Source organism: Callospermophilus lateralis, chromosome 17, assembly GCF_048772815.1.
Source record: "Callospermophilus lateralis isolate mCalLat2 chromosome 17, mCalLat2.hap1, whole genome shotgun sequence".
In the NCBI taxonomy this organism is placed as follows: Eukaryota; Metazoa; Chordata; class Mammalia; order Rodentia; family Sciuridae; genus Callospermophilus; species Callospermophilus lateralis.
The window spans coordinates 7,300,641-7,319,740 of NC_135321.1; the positions used below are offsets into that span (position 1 = coordinate 7,300,641).

At 36.4% G+C, this 19,100-nt stretch overlaps 1 protein-coding gene across 1 annotated transcript in view; it reads left to right on the forward strand.

Annotated features, from left to right (window-relative positions):
• Window positions 1-17,742, forward strand: part of Rttn (rotatin) — a 157,393-nt gene extending 139,651 nt beyond the window's left edge. Inside the window, exons 42-49 of the mRNA XM_076837051.2 lie at window positions 2-99; window positions 1,406-1,483; window positions 2,977-3,103; window positions 5,395-5,597; window positions 9,069-9,336; window positions 15,092-15,195; window positions 16,287-16,356; window positions 17,348-17,742. Coding sequence (XP_076693166.2) covers window positions 2-99; window positions 1,406-1,483; window positions 2,977-3,103; window positions 5,395-5,597; window positions 9,069-9,336; window positions 15,092-15,195; window positions 16,287-16,356; window positions 17,348-17,433 — 1,034 coding nt within the window. The 3' untranslated portion in view covers window positions 17,434-17,742. The remainder of the gene's footprint in view (window position 1; window positions 100-1,405; window positions 1,484-2,976; window positions 3,104-5,394; window positions 5,598-9,068; window positions 9,337-15,091; window positions 15,196-16,286; window positions 16,357-17,347) is intronic.
• Window positions 17,743-19,100: the final 1,358 nt, after the last annotated feature.

The following is a 19,100-nucleotide window of genomic DNA, read 5'->3' on the forward strand; positions in this document are numbered from 1 at the left end:
GCTGATCTCATAGACAACTGCATGGAGCAGATGAAGCACATTAATGCACAACTGAACCTCGATTCTCTGCGGCCTGGGAAAGCAGTACTGAAAAAAAAGGTGACTTTGCATCCTAAACTCCTGGGATAAAGGAATGAATGCACACGGTGACCGTCTCTGCAGTGTCCTTATGCCTATAAATGAGTGCAAGGTTGAAACGCATGTCTGATTTAGAAGAAAAATGCAGTCTGATAAATTAATGGCATTTCTACATTAGGAGATTGTGGGCATTTTTTTCTCCCTTAATTCTTACTTGAAGGTCTTTAGGTAAAGCTTTGTGCTCGCTCACTCTCTCTGGATATATATATTTATACACACATACACACTTATTGTATATATAAAATGTATATAATACATTACACATATAAAATATATATTTTGTGATATCTACATCTGCATGATACTAGGATACTATACTAGATAGGTTTTTAATACTTAAAGTCTTTAAAAGCAAGCCTAAGTTCTCTAAGTGAGATCTATAATAGATGTAATTTAATAAGTGTTTACAATATGTCAGGCACTATCAGATATTTTATATTTGTTATCTCATAGACAAACACTCATGAGCACAGACTCTTCATGCTGGCAGTTGATGAGACCAGAATTTGTCTCCTCATCTGAGAGGTTGCAAAGCTGCTATTCTTAATCTCTGTTTAACTCCTTCTGTGACTTCTGAATGTCTCATCTGGCATTGAGTCTGCTTAATTCATGTTTAATTTACATTTTCATGTGAACATAGAATAACATAATTATTATATAAGAACTATGGTTAATAATAATCATGATCAGTAAGATCTGTTCCACAGACTTACTCACAAAATGAATGTATATATGTATCAATATATAAATGTACAAATATACCTGTGTGTGTGTGTGTGTGTGTAAGACCATAGTAGCAGCCCTCTATGAAATAACTAGTAAGAAAATAAGGCAAAACTTTACTTAATAATTTGGTGAATGCAGGGGATTGATTCATGTTTGTCGCTTTCTGTTCTTATGTCTTTTCCTCTTTCCTCACTAGCAAAAAGCCCTTACTCCATCACTGAGAGAGTCAGCCCACACCTGATATGATTGAAAATCAGTCAGAACCTGCCTCACTTTATTGAGATGAAACATAGAGGCTATTATATATCCCAGTTCCTTCATGCTTGATAGAACAGAAATAGCTTTTCTGTGGTGGGTGCATTTCTTGAGATGTGGTCATCTTTCAGAGATCGTTAGCTTGTCAGTCCCCTCAAAGTTATGGTGGTCTGGCAAGACTAGAGCACAGCTGCATTGTGCTGTGACCCACAAGGGAGTGAGTTACTATATATGAAAAGTGGAGCATGCTCCTATGTTCACAGTTTTTGCCTTCTTGTTTAAACAGGAAGATGGTTTTATTAAAGAGTTGAGCATTGCCATGCAGCTCCTAAGAAACTGCCTTTATCAAAATGAAGAATGTAAAGTAAGTAGAGATCCTTTTCAAAATGTTGGTAGCAGAATTGGTATTAAACAGTTTAATTTTTATTGAGATAATAGAGGAGAAAAAATGGGAAACTTTTTGAATTTTATGTAATTGCAGAGTTGATTGGCCCTTAAACTCAGAATTAATTCTTAGAAATGGATGCACCTAATCTCATTGTTATTCTTAACACTGATTTCATTCCTTTTATGAAAAAAACATTATCTAGAAAATTAACATTGATCATGTATTCCTTAACCTATGTTAAATAAGACAGGACTAACAATTTATATTTTGAAGTAGTCTGATGGGAATAAAGTATTACACTTACAGAGAGCTCTAAACATGGGGAAGAATATTGGGAATAACTGCAAAGCTTATGCTTTGAACACTGGGAATAACTTCTAGTCTATTTGATGCTGCATAAAATTGTGTAGGGTGTGTATGTTTATGAAAATGTGCTCATAAGTGCACATGGCAGTACAAATTCCTGTTTAATTCATTATGTCTCACAGTCTTACATATAGGACACCTATAAAAACTTAAGTTTAGCCATTTTATAGGAGTCTTATGAAATTGTATAAGTTTTTATAGCTATCTATGTTTATGATGGGACATGATAAGTAAAGAAGATGGCAGAATATAGTGCAAGTGGTTGTGTTTATAAGGCTGTCAGTGGTCATTGACTTTTGAAGTAAAAACTGTGTGTTATGTAAGATTTGTTCACACAACAATATTTGGAATGAATTGTATCATTTAAATTGCTCAAAAATAGTAATTACACACATACACACACTCACACCATGGAGGGAGAGAGACAAGACAGAGACTGGGCAGAGTTGATGAGAATGTTTACTTAACAAGAAATTACCATTTATTGACCACCTAAGTTAGTTACGCCTTGTTGGAACATACCACTTTCTTGCATGATTTATATGTTATAGAAGCTGTTTTCTGCTTTTCTTCTCTGACTAGCATATCCTGGCCACCCTGGTGTGGAAGGCCAGGCTGTGCTCAGGGCAGCCATGTGTAGAGCCCTGTAGCTCTATGGCAAGACTGTCTGCTGGATCCTTTTTTTTTTATTTTGGTATTGTGAATTAAACACAGGGTTACTGAGTCACATCCCCAGCCCTTTTTTTATTTTTTATTTTGATGCAATGTCACTTAGTTGCTTAGGGCCTCACTAAGTTACTGAGGCTACACTCCTCCTTTGTCAGCCTCCCAAGTTACTGGGATTACAGGTGTGACCCACTATGCCCTCCTCATTATTGAGAATGAAGATGAATTCAACTTTTTTTTTTTTTTTTTTTTTTGTGGTGCTGGAAATTGAACCCAGGGCCTTGTGCATGCAAGACAAGCACTCTACCTACTGAGCTAATTCCCAATTCGATTTCAATTTTTTATCTTATGTTAGTGACAGTGTTTTGAATTTGAATTTAATTTTGTATTTTCGTATATTTAGACTCATGGCTGTCCTTACTTTCTTTCCACAACAGGAAGCGGCTCTTGAAGCTCATCTTGTCCCTGTCTTGCACTCTCTCTGGCCTTGGCTTTTGATGGACGATTCACTGATGCAGAATGCCTTGCAGTTGCTTTGTGTCTATACTGCAAATTTTCCAAATGGTAACTAGAACCCAGTGTTGCCTTTTAATAATAAACTATAGAGTACTTGCTTTCATACTGGTTACTGTGGTTGTTAACTTTACATCAATGTTAAGGTGGACAGGAAAAACATATATTTTGAAGTATTTCTTCTACTTATAAAGGATATATTATTAGTCAAAGACAAGATTGCTTGTAGGTATTATAGTAGAGCAGACAGATATTTTAGGAATATGTTTGTTGATAGGGGAGAGTCATTGGACAGTTTAGGAAGAGTCAAGAGAATGTGCTGGTGGAAGGTAGAAAGGAAAGAAAGGTATCCAGGTTGAGCCTCATTTGGGGAAATGAACCTGAGTGCATAGTAGTACCATTTATTAAAATGATAAAGCTCTGGATTTGACTTGGATTTAAAGTAGGAATCAAGAGTACTGTTTGGTCATGTTAAGTCTGAGGTATCTGTATTCAAGCAAGTGAAAAAACTAAGGTGAAGTTGAATTCATTGGAGATAAAAAATAATGTTGGGAGTTTTATTAGTTATGTATTGCTGCTGATCAAATTACCCCCAAATCGAGCACCTGTGCCATATAGTCATGTAATTATCTCTTGGCTTCTGTGAGTCAGGAATCTGGGAGTGGTTTAGGTGGGTAGTTCTGATTTTCTCACCATATTTTTCCTTTCTTCATTATTTATGAGAGGGAACAAAGACAAGAGGTTTTGAGAAGGCTACTTTGAGCAGGGAGGGCAAGCAGACATTATAGAGAGTGAAGCAGGACAGCTGGCTTTGAAGCACCACTGACAGCTTATGGTCAGAAACGTGAGGTTTGTCTGGTCGGCAAGTGTGTGTGCTTTCATCTGGCAGCATGTAACTCCTCCTTCAGGAGTTTCGAAATACGTGGGCTCTCCAGGAAGGGGCGGGACAAGTGGGAGCCCATCTTTTCACTTCTACATGCCTTGATAGCTTATTCCTTTGACTGGTCTGACACCTCTAGAGCACCGTGCCTCAGAAGCCCAGCCAGTGGGAACAAGTAGAAACAGGCCTCCAGGCTCTTGAACCTTGAATTGCCATTTATATATTTGAGTCTAGTACAGGACTGTCCTTGTCTTCCTTCTGCTGCCGCTCACTTTCTTCATCCCTTGTTCTGCTCGAGAGTCTCCTCTCAGTGCATCTTCCAGCTCAGCATCCTCCTGGCCAGATCAGCTCCTCTCTGAGGGCAGCTTTGGTCTGTAGGTTGTTCTCCTTGACCTTACCATTGCTCTTTAATTTAGGGTTTAGGGAAGTAAGGAGGAGTAAAGAGTCAGTTGCTAAATGTTAAACAAAAGAAATTTGTGCTTCAGTACAAATCTTCTGAAATTATAATTTGTCATTTTTATACTTAAAATTGAAATAAATATTAGAAGTGGTTAGGTTACACCTAAAAAAGAAACATTTTACTTTTCAGTCTGGTTTGTTTCCGAGCAAAACTCTATTGTGTAATGACAGTTTCATGTAACAGTTAGTGGTAACAGTGGTATTTTAATACAGCTCTAAGGTTATTAATACAGGAAAGTTTGCTGTATTTTTTGTGTTTACTCATCTTTTATGAGTTATTTTACATAATGTCTTGATTCTGGTGTGATTATGTACAAGCCTACCTCCTTGTAGCTGCTTTCACAGGTTGATTCCACCTTAGGGTTTTGTTACAGTACAGTCTTACTAATTAAGCATTAAACTGTATTTCTAATTCTTTTCTGATTATCTTTCTTCCTTGGTACATCTCACATGGTTACTTACTGAAAATCACTAAGCTCTAGAAAGCCAGTTACATGCCACTGCTGGCTCTCTCTGCCTATCAGCTGTGTGAGCTTGAACAATCACTGGCTTTTCTGCATGGTGTCTTTACTTGTCTACCATGGAGAACAGCATTGCACTACCCACTGTCCCAGACACCTGTGTTCTTCATTTGTCTCTTCTGTAAAATGAAGGCATTAGACCAAGTTACCTCATATTTCTAAAATTCTGTTCTTCCATTCAGGCTTTTATTCAGATGTTTTCTCTAGGAAATATTAAAAAAAAAAACCCTATTATGCTGGTTTTATTCTTTTTTAAAAGGAAAAAACTGGTATTTTAAAATACTGTGTTTGTTAGGTCTTCAGTGAATACAGTAAATCTGTTAGATTGAAAGTAGACATCTGCATTAGCCTTCAGTGCTGATTTGCAATTCACAGGTTAGTTGGCTAAGTCACTTTGAAAGGCAGATATGCTTTACTAGATGGTGTTTTTAACACTAAACAGTGGAGCCAAGAAGATAACATGATTGGCTGCTGTTTTGAAGGTTGCAGTTCTCTTTGCTGGTCAAGTTATGGACAATATCCCGTTCACGCTGCACACAGAGGAGCCTCCAGCAGCTCTCTGATGCTGTGTATCCTAAAATTGGCCTCTCAGATGCCTCTCGAGAACACCAACATCCAGCAGACGGTTTTTCTGTTTCTTTCAAATTTGGCCTTGTCTCATGACTGTAAGGGAGTAATTCAAAAGGTAAGTACTTAAATTGTCCTGCCTATCATAAAGGAGATACTCCATTAAATAATACTTCCAGTCAAAAGTTCAGAGCTCAATTTCTAGGATAAATTTATTATAATTTTGAGAGGTTTTTTAAAAGGATTTTAAGAAGATTAAGAGGTTCACTGTTGATAAAAAGTGACAGAAGCTAGGCTATGATCTTGCCTTTTCCTTTTAGTTTATCCTTATTAGTTTTGAGATTTTGTTTTACTACTCTCAGAAATGGTGATGTTAGAAAGACAGCTGTCTTACATTTATTGAATATCATAAAAGTAATATATATGGTCTTTAAACAGACCAAATTGAGCAGTAACAATCTCAGTTCAATTTACATTGACAAATGGTTTGTGAAATCACAGCCCTCTTTCACCCAGTTAGACTTTAACTTCTTTATGACCTAATAGGCAATTTTATGAGTTCTCTGGGATTTCTGTTCCAGAACTTTACTCTTACCACTGATTTAACTTTGGGTACTTTAAAAGGGAGGGAACTAGTTAAACAAATTCTCATATACATGTGCAGTCAAGATCTGTGTTTTAATGTATGTAAATAAAGTTCCTAGTTGGATAAATTCCTTAAAACTTGAATGTGATCAGATTATCTATTACTATTGTTAACATGAAATAGTAATTTGATTGCTACTGTTTGTTTTGCTTGAAGAACAAGATAAATTGCAAAGGTTGATAGTATCTGTTAAGAACTGAGTCTCCTTTTCCTCTACTGTTTCATCTCTTTGAAGCCCCAAATGATAATTTGAGGTAATCACCAAACAAATAGAAAAAAATATCTGTCTTACTAGGAAATGGAATTGTCATTCTTACAATGAAAATGTTTTCAGAGGTGTGCTGAAGTGACCTCCCACTGGCTCTGGGGAGTTTCAGAAAAGTTCAAGCTTGTCAATATCATGTGATCTTGAAATCAGCCATGGTGGGATTATTCACACTTTATAATTCGACAAAAACATTCAGGGAATGGAACCAGTTTATTATTTACCAGCATATGGCTGGGTGGCTTCTTCATATGTATGTTCACGTGCATGTCATTTATGTGTGTGTGTGTGTGTGTGTGTGTGTGTGTATGAGAGAGAGAGATTATAAGTTGTGTTGGTGTATGTGAATAAATTTCATATATGTATTCAAATATTTGTATATGTCACTTGTCACAGGAGAAGTCTTCTTGAACTAAATGTGTGTGATTACCATCCTGCAGAATGAGAAAGCATGTAGTGAGAACAGAGCTGGGAACACAGAACTAGGCTTAGAGAACATGCTAACAGACAGCAGAGCAGACCTCTGGGGGAACCTCAGAGCCAAGTCTCACTGTTCTCACTGTGTGACTCACTGTGTGACTCCGATTGACTCTCTTTATGCCTCATTTTTTTAAAAAAAATTATTTTTATAATAATTAGGTTAAACAAAATGATCTCTAAGGTGTCTTCACCTTTCACTCTGTGATTCTGGTGCTATACTGAAGAACATTGTGATCAACTGTAATCACATTCAGAGCATAATGGTCAAGTCACTTTCTTCTGTTCCAGTGAGGAAATTCCAATGACTTAATAGCAATAATGAGCCTGAACACCCAAGTTCCTCCTCTCTGTCACCCATCAGTGGACATGAGGATGCTAGTGTTCCACCTTTCCGTTATTCATCAGTAGGGATTAGAAAATGCAGCCAGAGCTGTTATTCAATTCAGTTGTAAAATGTCTGCTCTTTCTGCCATGAGATTTCTGCACTTTCTAACTGGTGCATAAAATCGTTTAAAATTATTTTTAGATCTAACAAAGAGGAGGGATGTCCATAGGATGTGTGCATTTTAAAGCACTGACATATATTTTATTGCTGTGGTCATCCTTTAATCTCCGATATCATGATAGAATCTAGCTGAATAGGAAAGATAGGGTGTAAATCTAAGAGCATCATTCTGGGCTGAGAAATGAGAAATAGGCATGAGTGATGGCAAATGTTATTTAAAATGGGCATGTCATTTTATAGTGTATTTGTTGCTTGGAAAATATTGCTAATATTTTTGCAGCCCATTTTATGTGTATAATCAGGATTCTTTTTGTAAAAGTCTTAAGATTAATTTTATAAATTAAAGCTAATGTCTTGATTTAGGAATAGGAGAACCCAAGAGACAAGCTGGAGTAGATTAAACAGGGAGAGATGAGTTACTCTGTGCAGTTATAAAAGTTGAATGAGTGCATTTCACTTCTAAAATGTCCAACCGCTTCTGGTTTCCATATTGCCATCGTGGATTTCAATTTGATATAGTAATTTTTATATTTTGTTTGCATATAGCTGACTCTAGACAATAATATGTTATCTTTCAAATAGTTCAGAGCTTGGTAGGGTTTTGTGGAAGGAACTTTATTTGAAGGTTGATATAACTCTTATAGTTCAAGTAATAGATCTTTCTCATCTGTAAGTTTAATAGAATGACACATAGCCATGAGAAATTAATTTCTATAATGATAAGCAAGTGGGATAAAGGGAATATAGAATGGAACTATAGACTGAAAAAAAAAGCAAACACTTGTAGCTATTATGGTACAAAATACCCCCCTATTACCAGAGTTGTTACAAAATACCCCCCATTACCAGAGTTGTTGCAAAATACCCCCCTATTACCAGAGTTGTTGCAAAATACCCCCCTATTACCAGAGTTGTTGCAAAATATACCCCCCTATTACCAGAGTTGTTGCAAAATATACCCCCCTATTACCAGAGTTGTTGCAAAATACCCCCCTATTACCAGAGTTGTTGCAAAATACCCCCCTATTACCAGAGTTGTTGCAAAATACCCCCCTATTACCAGAGTTGTTGCAAAATACCCCCTATTACCAGAGTTGTTGCAAAATACCCCCCTATTACCAGAGTTGTTGCAAAATACCCCCCTATTACCAGAGTTGTTGCAAAATACCCCCCTATTAACAGAGTTGTTGCAAAATACCCCCCTATTACCAGAGTTGTTACAAAATACCCCCCTATTACCAGAGTTGTTGCAAAATACCCCACTATTACCAGAGTTGTTAACTAGTTTTCCAGACTGGGGTTTTGTTTCTTTTTCCTCTCCTTAGGAAATTTTTTAATGAGTAGCAAAATTGCCAGAAGGCAGACAGAAAGAGAAAATTCAAGAGGCCTAAAGTAATCCCCAAACTGGATTATCAATCCTGAATAATTGAGTTGACTATAGCTTACTGAATTCCATCATCAGGAGAAAAAAAAATGAGCTGAAATTAAAATTTGAGCACTATTTTGTTCCTCTTACCCTTTTCACTTATACTTGGGAATGATATAGATGAAGTATTTAGACAGTATTGGGAGGAAAGAGAAATTTAGGTTAGAAAAGAGGATACCATAATGCTAGCTAATTGGTCACAAAGGGACTAGGGAAATAATGACAAAGACCCAAGAAGAAAATAATATTCTCTCTATTTACCCACAGAGTAACTTCTTACAGAACTTTCTGTCTCTAACATTGCCAAAAGGAGGAAATAAACATCTCAGTAATCTGACCATTCTTTGGTTGAAGTTACTCTTGAATATATCTTTTGGAGAAGATGGGCAGCAAATGATCCTGAGGCTTGATGGCTGTTTAGACTTACTTACTGAGATAAGCAAATACAAGCATAAGAGCAGCCCTTACATACCACTTCTTATTTTTCATAATATTTGCTTCAGTCCTGCAAATAAGCCCAAGATTCTGGCTAATGGTAAGTATTCATATTATATACCACACACACAAACGTGCTTTTATATATGTGGTAATTCATAGGCTGTTAAAACACAAAATAATTTTATAATTTGCCAGGTATTTATGTTGCAGAGGCTGGGAGAATGAGTCAGGAAAGGCTTTGCCTTCTTTGAGCTGCCTGGAGTCTCTGGATGTTAATAAATCATGTTATCCCCATGGACAAACTGGATACAGGAGGACAAACTGTGTGTAGGGGTGCTTGCTGACCTTGGCTCTCCTTGTTCTTGCTGCAAGTCCCCTGCAATCGCCTCTCTGTCTTTGAGCAAATACAGCTGTGTCAGGGAAGACTTTGCAGACCCATCAGTTAAAGTTGGACCCTCCCTGCCCCCTGTTCCCTCCCCACCACTCTCTTCCCCTTTCCCTTTGTTTTATTTCTCCATTGCATCAACACTAGGATACACTCTGCATTTCAATGTATATCTGTTTATTCCTGGACTCCCCCCAACCCCCAGAACCTGCATCTTGTAGAGTCTAGTCTTTTTTTCCTTCCATGTGTTTCATGTAATCTTTTATCAAAGGCTTTTTTTCCATGACACACATTTTTCCAAGTGAATGGAAATAATTCTGCCTATGCTCTGCTGTGTGTACAGTAATGATTCTGTTTTCCTGATAATAATTATTAAATTTCAGGAAATGTATAGAAGCATTTTTAAAGTTCAGTCAGCTTTTAACTCCCCTCATTAACTACTCTTGATTCTCACTGCTTCTCCACTGACACTGTGCTCTTCGTCGATGGGGAGTGTACATCAGAGGTTGTTTTCATTCTGTTCTGCCGTACCTGCTTCAGTCCTCATGTTTGTAAAATGAGGATAACCAGCCCTACCTCTGAGCAACGAGATGGCCCAGGAAACATCTGTGGCCATTCTTGAGCCACTGGAGCTACTCAGCAGCATCTCTTATTCTTTTGGGGGATTTTATTATTTGTTTTATTTGTTCTTTTTACATATACATAAGAGTAGAGTGTATTTGGACATATTACACATACATGGAGTATAATTTACTCTTAATTAGGATCCCATTCTTTTGGATCTTATTCTTTATTCACCTTTCTCAGAAGGAATTTTGTCTTTGGTAACTACTTATTACACTTTATTATTAAGAGAGTAGGGAAAAGGAAAGGCTTTAGGGAGCTGAAGGAGAAGTCTGCATTTTCTACTTCTCCATGTCTCTGGATTTATTGTCAGTATTTTCTTGGAGTCAGCAGTGCTTTCCATCCTTCATTAGGTTAAAGCAGATGAATACACTTTTAGTTAAAAGGAGCCTCCCCATATCCCAAAGACTTGATCTCAGTGGGCTTTCAAGGCAGTGTTAACATGGGAGACAATAGCTGTGCAGGTTCTGTGTGGAACTGTTTAAGGCGTATCACAGGCTTTGCCCCCTTTTTCCTCATGGGGATCCAGGGTGGAGGTCTTAGCAGGATCATCTAACTTAAAAATCTACCAGGAAAGCAGACATGCCTCTGATCAGTAGAACTCAGACATCTGGTGTAGATGGTTAGGAGTGAAATGTGCATTGGGGCTTGGGCTTGCTGTTAAAGATAGATTCATGGCATTTTTTGTTTCTGGTAATGTCAGGCTAAGCGTCCTTTGAAAATAATAAAAACATGCTAGATAAGCTTTATTAAAATTCACCACACAAAAAAAAATAGCTGAAGAGATAGTGGGAAACTTCAGGCCAATTTTGATCAAAATCTAATACCCAGAGAAGTAAGAAGTGTATAGAAATTCTTTTGCCCAAGGACAATTGCTAAGAAATGATCGAACAGATGTCAAGACCCTCCAAGGTGGCACTCTCCTGAATGAAGCTAGAACTCAGGAGAACCATTCTCTTAGGAGAAGAGCAAATTAGAATTGATTTCCTCCTCTAATTCTCATCCAGATGACAGTAAAGAAAGGTGAAAAAAAATAAAATGAAAGTCAGCCTGAGCAACACAAATTCCCTCCCACAGCTCTGCACCCAGGAATGCTTGGTGTGAGTGGGCTGAGAACTTGTTTTAAGGTGGTCCCTGAGTGCTTAGGAAGAGCAGAACAAGTTTATACTAGACCTCAAGAAACTTCTACAAATAATTTTTCAAAGCATGAACCAGTACAAAGTTAATCAGGTACATTAGGAAACTTGGCAACAGGAGCTAGAACCAACAGAGGAAAACGTGCCAACTTCTCTGCCTGACTTCAGATACTAGGAGTATAAAATATAGTTTTAAAAAATAACTTTAATAATACCATATTTAGATAAGTAAATGACAAGCTTGAAAATGCCTTCAGGGACTGGGAAACTGAAAAATAAGAAATTTGAAACAAGAACTAAGTAGAATTTCTAGACCTTTCACTGAACAGTATGATAACCTGTGAGCCACATGTAGCTACTTCAAATTTAAACTTAAATAAATCAAAATTAAATATTAGGGTTGTCAGTCACAGTAGCTACAGGGCTAGTAACTATCTTATTAAGCAGCACTGATTGTTATAAATATTGTAGGAAGTTGTGTCAGACAGCATTATTCTAGAATTTTAATAGCCAAAATTTTAAAATTAATATGCACATCTGGTATTGATAATATATACAAGTTAGATATAGCAGAGAAGAAAATTTAGGAATTAGAAAGTATATCAGAAAAATAGTATCTAGAATGTAGCAGTGGAAATCTGAGAAGGTGAGAAAGCATTAAAAGAATAAAAGGTAAGTGACAATTACATGAAAGTCTTAACTACATGTTTATTGAAGTCCTAGGGGTAGAAAAAGATGGGAGAAGGAAATACCTAGAGGTAATGATAAAAATTAAAAACTATTCTAAGACACTACAAAACAGATTCAAGAGATCCAGATATATCCAAGCAGATGTGTAAAAATAATTTATTCCTAGACACATCAGAGCCAATGTGCAAAAAACCAAAAATGGTGAAATTGACATTTTCTTTGAAAAAAGTAACTTTAGAAAAATTTATTCTAGAAAACCAGAAAGTCCAATAATGGTAAGAGATATTGAATTAGTAAAAAAATCTAACCATATAAAATCCAAATCTAATTATAGAGAATCCTAGATCTAACTAAGCATGGCGTCAAACTCCTGTGATTGAAGCTACTGGGGAGGATCCCAAGTTCAAGGTCAGCATAGGCAACCTAGTGAAATCCTGTCTCAAAATAAAAATTTAAAAAGGCTGGGGACATAGTCCACTGATCTCTGGTACTGAAAAAGAAAAAAAAAATTCTAGATGCAGCTAGCTTCACTAGTAAGTTCTCCTGAAGATCAAAGTAAAAATAATTCCAAACATATGCAGTCTCTTTCAGAGTAGAAAAAGAGGAAATAATTGTTAATTTTGTGAAGTTCCCATAACCTTGTTGGCATAATCTGACAAGGGCACAGATATTCTGGTAAATATTTTAGCTCTTGGAGGGTGAAAGGGGTGGAATATATATTGAATATATATAATTTTATTAAACATGTATAAGTGTATAAATTTGACTGGCAAAAAGGATAGATAGCATACCCAGAGAATAACTAAAAAAGTAATACTCCTTATTGTGAATTCTGTATGACCAGTTGATTCTCACAGAATACTTTCATTGTTTTTTCCTGAACTTTTGTATCCATGGCCGATTTAAGGTAAACATTGTCATGATTTAACAAATGAAACTGCCTCCTAATTTGTTCTTTTCCCCATAAATTTAGTATCATTTAATCTGCTAATAATATACTGCTATAATTACTTCTTACCCCTGTGCAGAATATACTCATAAAACTGAAACCTATTAGTTTTACCAGTAATTCACTCTTGATTATAGCATTTGTTGACTTTCATGGTATAAATATCTCACTGTCACTGATTTGAGGCTACCAACATGACAACTCTAAACTTAGAATCATGAAGTCAATTTATGAAGAAAAGTAATAAGTATTTAAAACTCATCATTTCACAATTAACTCTATTTGAGTATTATACTCCAGAGGTTATTTATATATTTAAATGGGAAAGGGAGGAAAAAAGGGAATTTATACTGATTTATTAAACTTAAAAATGTATTATGAGCTTTTTTCTTATACGTTTTATTTATTTATTTTTAATATTTTTAGTTGTAGATGGACACAATCTCTTTATTTATTTATTTGTATGTGGTACTGAGGATTGAACCCAGTGCCTCACATGTGCTAGGCAAGCACTCTACCACTGAGCCACAACCTCAGCCTATATATATGTGCTTTAAAATGTGGTTTTAAAAAAAGCTGACCTACTATCAGAAAGGGCCATATTAATTTACCACATTAATTGACCTATGTATGTACTTCAGACATTTTAAGAGACAGTAACTAGTTGAAGGAGTTATGATATAAAGTTAGATAACAGGGGTCTGTGTTCTGAATGTTTGGTTTAATATGTAAAAACATTGATTGCTGCTACTCATCTAGAACACAAGAAAATCACCCTCCCATCTGACATTGTCCTTGCTGAGTAAGAAATATCAGCCATAGCTTCACATGATAAGTTATGCCTGATGATTGTTTATGTGACTAGGTATGGATAGGCCATGATATAGGAAAACTAAAGGGAGCTAGATATTACAGATGAGGTATGCAGGCAGTAGGGGTCAGTGTGGCAGGAAATTGCTGTTCCACATGTACCTCCCACATCACCTTCTCCCTATACAATTTGAGTTCTGGATGGAACAGGTAGCTCTCTTGCTCCTTCCTTCCTTCCTTCCTTCCCTTGCTCCCTCCCCCACTCCTTCCCTCCCTCTTTCCTTTTTACCTGTGAAAGATTTAAAATTTCTTAAAATTAAAAAAAAAATCAAGTAGAAGCACTTAAAATTTTTGTTTAATTATGAAATATTTTATTCAGGTAGCCTCTGTAAGGCACTAGCACATGTGGTTGGAGTACATGTCAATGAGCAGACACAAACCTTACCATTGAACAGGGTTATTTTAATTAGTTACATTCCTGGTGGGCAGGGATTGGTTAATATTCACATAATGTAGAGAATTTCCAGTAGCAAGTACCTTGGCCTTAAAAATGCAACATGCTAAAATCATACAATTTAGATGGTAAATAATGTGATACAGTTTGGTGATATATAAAAATAAATAATAAAGTAAGTTCAAATATTGTTCTGAAATACCTTGACAATTACCTTAGAAGGGGACTTCTGAATCATCATTTGAAATGAATAGACTGGTACATAATTAGTAAGGCTCCATTTTTGCTCAAGCTGGCTTTGTAAAGTGGACATATCTTGTGTATTAGTATGCAGTTTAAATCAATTTTTCCTCTGATATACACACATAAAATTCCTTTAAAATGTTTAGTTTTTTTTTGAAAATTGTAATCAGTGTAGTATTTCTCAACTATTTTACCTTTCACCCATGATATGATGTGTTGTGTATTGGTCTTTATAATTTTTGATGATGGCAAATCTATTTTCCTGCATACTCAAATATTAGCTATCATTGAATAACTCATTAATATAATTCATTATGTACTTATTTGCACTACTGTTGTCCTTAAGTGAATGTGCCTCTGTTGAGCTTGGGCCAAGAGATTTGTGCCTGTCATGAAAATAACTGTTTTTGAGTTTTTTTGTTTTTTTGTTTTTTCCATAGAGCAAAAGTTGCCACAGTGCTGTGATACCAACTTGGAGAAAGGGGTATCTGATTAATCCAAAATAAGAGTGCATTTAATATCTGGGACTAAACTTTATTTTTTTAATGTGTTTGTTTTTAGAAAAAGTCATTACTATACTAGCTGCCTGTCTGGAAAGTAAGAATCAAAATGCTCAGAGGATTGCAGCAGCTGCACTTTGGGCTTTGACATATAATTACCAGAAGGTCAGTTTTAAAAATCATCTTATGAATTGGGGGCAAACAGCCAGGCCTGTGAGGGTGCATCCAAGGATATCAGAGGAGTATTAGAAAAGAAAAAAGAAAAAGAAATGAAGGCAAAGACCCATCTTTTCTTTGTTCACTCATTCAGTTAGTAATCTATCAGTTGAAATCTATATCATTTAATCATCAGGAGGCCCCAATTCAGAAGAGTATCTTTTAAGTGAATTTCCCTATTAATTTAAATTGATTTGCCATTGTGTTATAATTTTAATATAGATTATTTCTTCAAAAAGATGTGTCAAGGAAAAATGCATTGATACGAGACCAAATAAGTTTTATCCAAATATATGATTCAGTTGTTTATTGTATTTATCATTGCTGAATTTTTAAAATTAGTTCAGTTCTTAAAAGGCCAGTAGAAGGCCTGCCCAGAGAGATGTACAGCACAGTAGGCCCTGTAGCTTCCCGTTCTCTGGCATTCGGTCTTCTCTTTTATTGCAGACATCTCACTCCTAAAATACCTGTGAGTATCTAGTGGTAAAATAGTAGCCAGACAACCCTGTGCCTTTAGACAGCCTTCCCAGAATGGTGTTCTCTCAGCCCAGTGTCCCCGACTGTGCCGTGTCCCACCCTGCCTCCAGCACCCCCCCTGACCAAGGTCAGGGACTCTTGCTCTCCCTCCCACCTGTTGTCCCCTGGGCTGCACACAGGATTTGACACTTTGTAACCACCAGTAAATGTTTTTTTGAACTACTCCCATCTAAAATCTGATATTTGAGGGAATATGAATACTGAAACTAAAGGTTAACTGGTTTAAAAAAACAAATTGAGATTAGGGGAGAAGGACAAAAGGAGAAGGTAAAAAGAGTAATTGGACAGCAGATAATGGTTAGGTGAGGTAGGAGGAGGACGAAGGTGTCGGGGGATTACCACAGTAGGAAACACTAACTGTATAATTCTGTAGTTACCTTATTGTATTTTATGGTACCTGTTTAACACTGTAGTTAGCAGTGGACAGAATTAGTATTGTATTATCCTAATTCTTGACATATGGGAATAAGTCTAATTCATGGGTTGGTCTATATTATCTCCAGGCCAAAACAACTTTGAAAAACCCATCGATAAAAAGAAAAGTAGATGAAGCATATTCCTTAGCAAAGAAAGGTAAGTTTTATAGTTAAACTTGGAAACCACTAAATTAGTTGTCAGGATACTGAAATATTTAGACAAGCCATAGTAAAACAACAGTTTTCTACACCATTACTAAATTTTGCAGAGCTATTTTTTGTCAAAAGCATTATATGTGTCAATATTTAGTTAAACTTTCATTGTAACATTTTTTAAAATAGTAAAACATCCTAATAGATGAAGGTTTAAGATATAATAATTTCTTAAAATGTGTCTGTGATCTTTCTCCAAGTCAGTTTTTTCCTGGTACTAATTTTCTTTGCCAGTGGCTTCCGCTGGGCTGAAGTGTGCTCTTAGGTGATAAGAACTCGGCCTAATTAGAACTGACCTTGAACAGGAAGCTTTGATTTAAGATCACCAATTTGAATTGCAATCTTCTGAGAATAGATTTCATTGACCCCGTATCCATGTTGCCCTGTGATCTGCATGTTAGGAGAGAGTTTTCTTTTCAAAAGCACGTTACTCATTTTAAGTGACACCAGTTTTATCCTCTGAACACATTTCAGAACAACCGAGCTATGTCTTTCCTGTACTGTAGTAGTCTGTGGGCTATTAATCTGTGTTTTTATATAGTCTGGTTCTTTTTAAAATAAGGGAGCAGTTTTGTTTCCTTTCTAGCTATGCCCATGAATTTCTGAAGAAAACAAATAATTGGGTTACATTAAAGTTTATGCTTTAGGAGAGACAGTATATTTTTAAAAAAGTAATGGCATTCATCTAGGATTATAGTTAACGATATCCATTACGGAATTGTATTTTTTAATACTCTTTGGGTAGACCATTAATAAAACAATATAAATTCTGTGACTTATTAATTTTTAAATGTAAAATATTCTTATAATTCTAGTACATCAAGAACTAACATTTTTGTAAGTAAATATGATTCATTTTCTGCAAGAGTATCTACCCCTTGAGTATAGAACTAAATTTAATAAACTAGTATTTCTAGACTCTTTTTTTCTCTCAGTTTTCTCAAACCCAGAAGAAAGCCCTCTAAATGCCTACCATTTGAAATGTCTTGAAAACCTCGTGCAACTGCTCAGCTCTTCCTGAGTGCCATGAGATGCTCCCCCCTGAACCTGACAGCCACCAGCGGAGAGCCGAGCCCTAGGCTCGCTTAGTGTGGAGCTGCTACCTGACGCCGTACCAACTCTGCAGAGTGCGGATGCCCTCCTTGCCTTAGGAAAAATAGGGCTGGTGACACTGAAAGAAGGAGAATTGGTGACATCATGACTCTGTGCTTTTGTGGCCATTTTCTAGAAGTAATAATAGTGGACAAGAGATGATGGGGAAACACAGAATGTTCTGGCAACATAAACATTTGTATCCCTTTCTATGCAATTTTCTTTGTAAAAATCCTATTTAACAGTTATTTAATAAAACAAAATGTTTTTAGAAATTGAAAATTGACTGTCATTTCTAGTTACAAAATTTTGTCAGTTCCAGGAATATTAATTTTAGCAATTAAAAGGAGGTATTATGTTGTGGTTTGTCTGTCTATATGTTCATTCTTTTTTTTTTTTTCCTTTCTTTCTAAAAATTTTGATCTGAAATTTGGCTTGAAATTTATCAATACAAAGTCTCATTTTCAAATTTTTGTATTTTCCAGAGCAAACATACTGGTAAAACATGTGTATGTGTACATGTGTGTAATTTTGTAGCTTCCTTATGCAATTTTTAGCAATATTAATTTCCTTCTAAGGGATATGTAAATCAATTATAATTTTCACTTTTTGACTTCTGAAAGGCTGTGTGATAAAGAGGGGAGAAATATAGTTAGAGTCTTATGGGCATGGGTTCAAATTCTACCTCAACCCCAAATATCAAGAAGAACAAGTCATAGTGTAGGAAGAGCAAGATCTGTTCATTGGCTGATTTACTCATACATCAGTGTATGCTTGCCTTATTAAAGCAGAAATAATTATAATTGTTTCCCCTAAAAATTTCTGATAGTGCCCGAGGGGGATTTGTAACCCAAGGGAACCACTTAGAGATATTGCCTGCTGCAGCTCAGGATGGCTGCAGACATGGGAGGGGAGGGGTGATCCATCAGAAAATCCTGCACTTGGTCTGTTGTATTCAGGAATGCTAACCTTAACCATGCAGAGGTCTAGACTCTTGGACAGCCATCCTGCCATAGTGGTCTCTTGAACTTGCATCCATTTAGCCAGGAGGGCAGGTGTTAACACAGAAGGCCCCACTAGCCAGCAGCTGCCATGCTTCTACACTGGGGACCACCACCAGCAGAATCCTTGGGATGCCAGATGGAATACACGTACTTGTGCCCACTGAAACAGGTCTACTCTGTGTCCAAGAATTATGATAAACTCCTCAGATTATGCCCACTGCAATTTGAGAACCACTGACTAATACCCACGATTTTATACAAAACTGACTAGGACATGAAAGTGACTTGTTATCCTTAACTAACTGCTTAATGATGAAACTGGGACCCGAATGACTATCAAGTATTCCTTTGCACACACCCCAGTTTATGCTAGGATCTGAAAAACAGGTAGTGACTACTTCATACCTCATGGTGTCCAGTTTTACCATTTCTAACACTGTTGTTGGGTGAGCTGGTGTGTATATAGGTGCCTTGTAAACACAGCCTGTGTCTTGTTCACTGCAAACACTGATACTAAGGCTTCTCTATTTAAGACCTTCAGTAGGTTGGGAAGGAAACAGGCATTGGTTTTGAAAATAGGATATGAGAATGA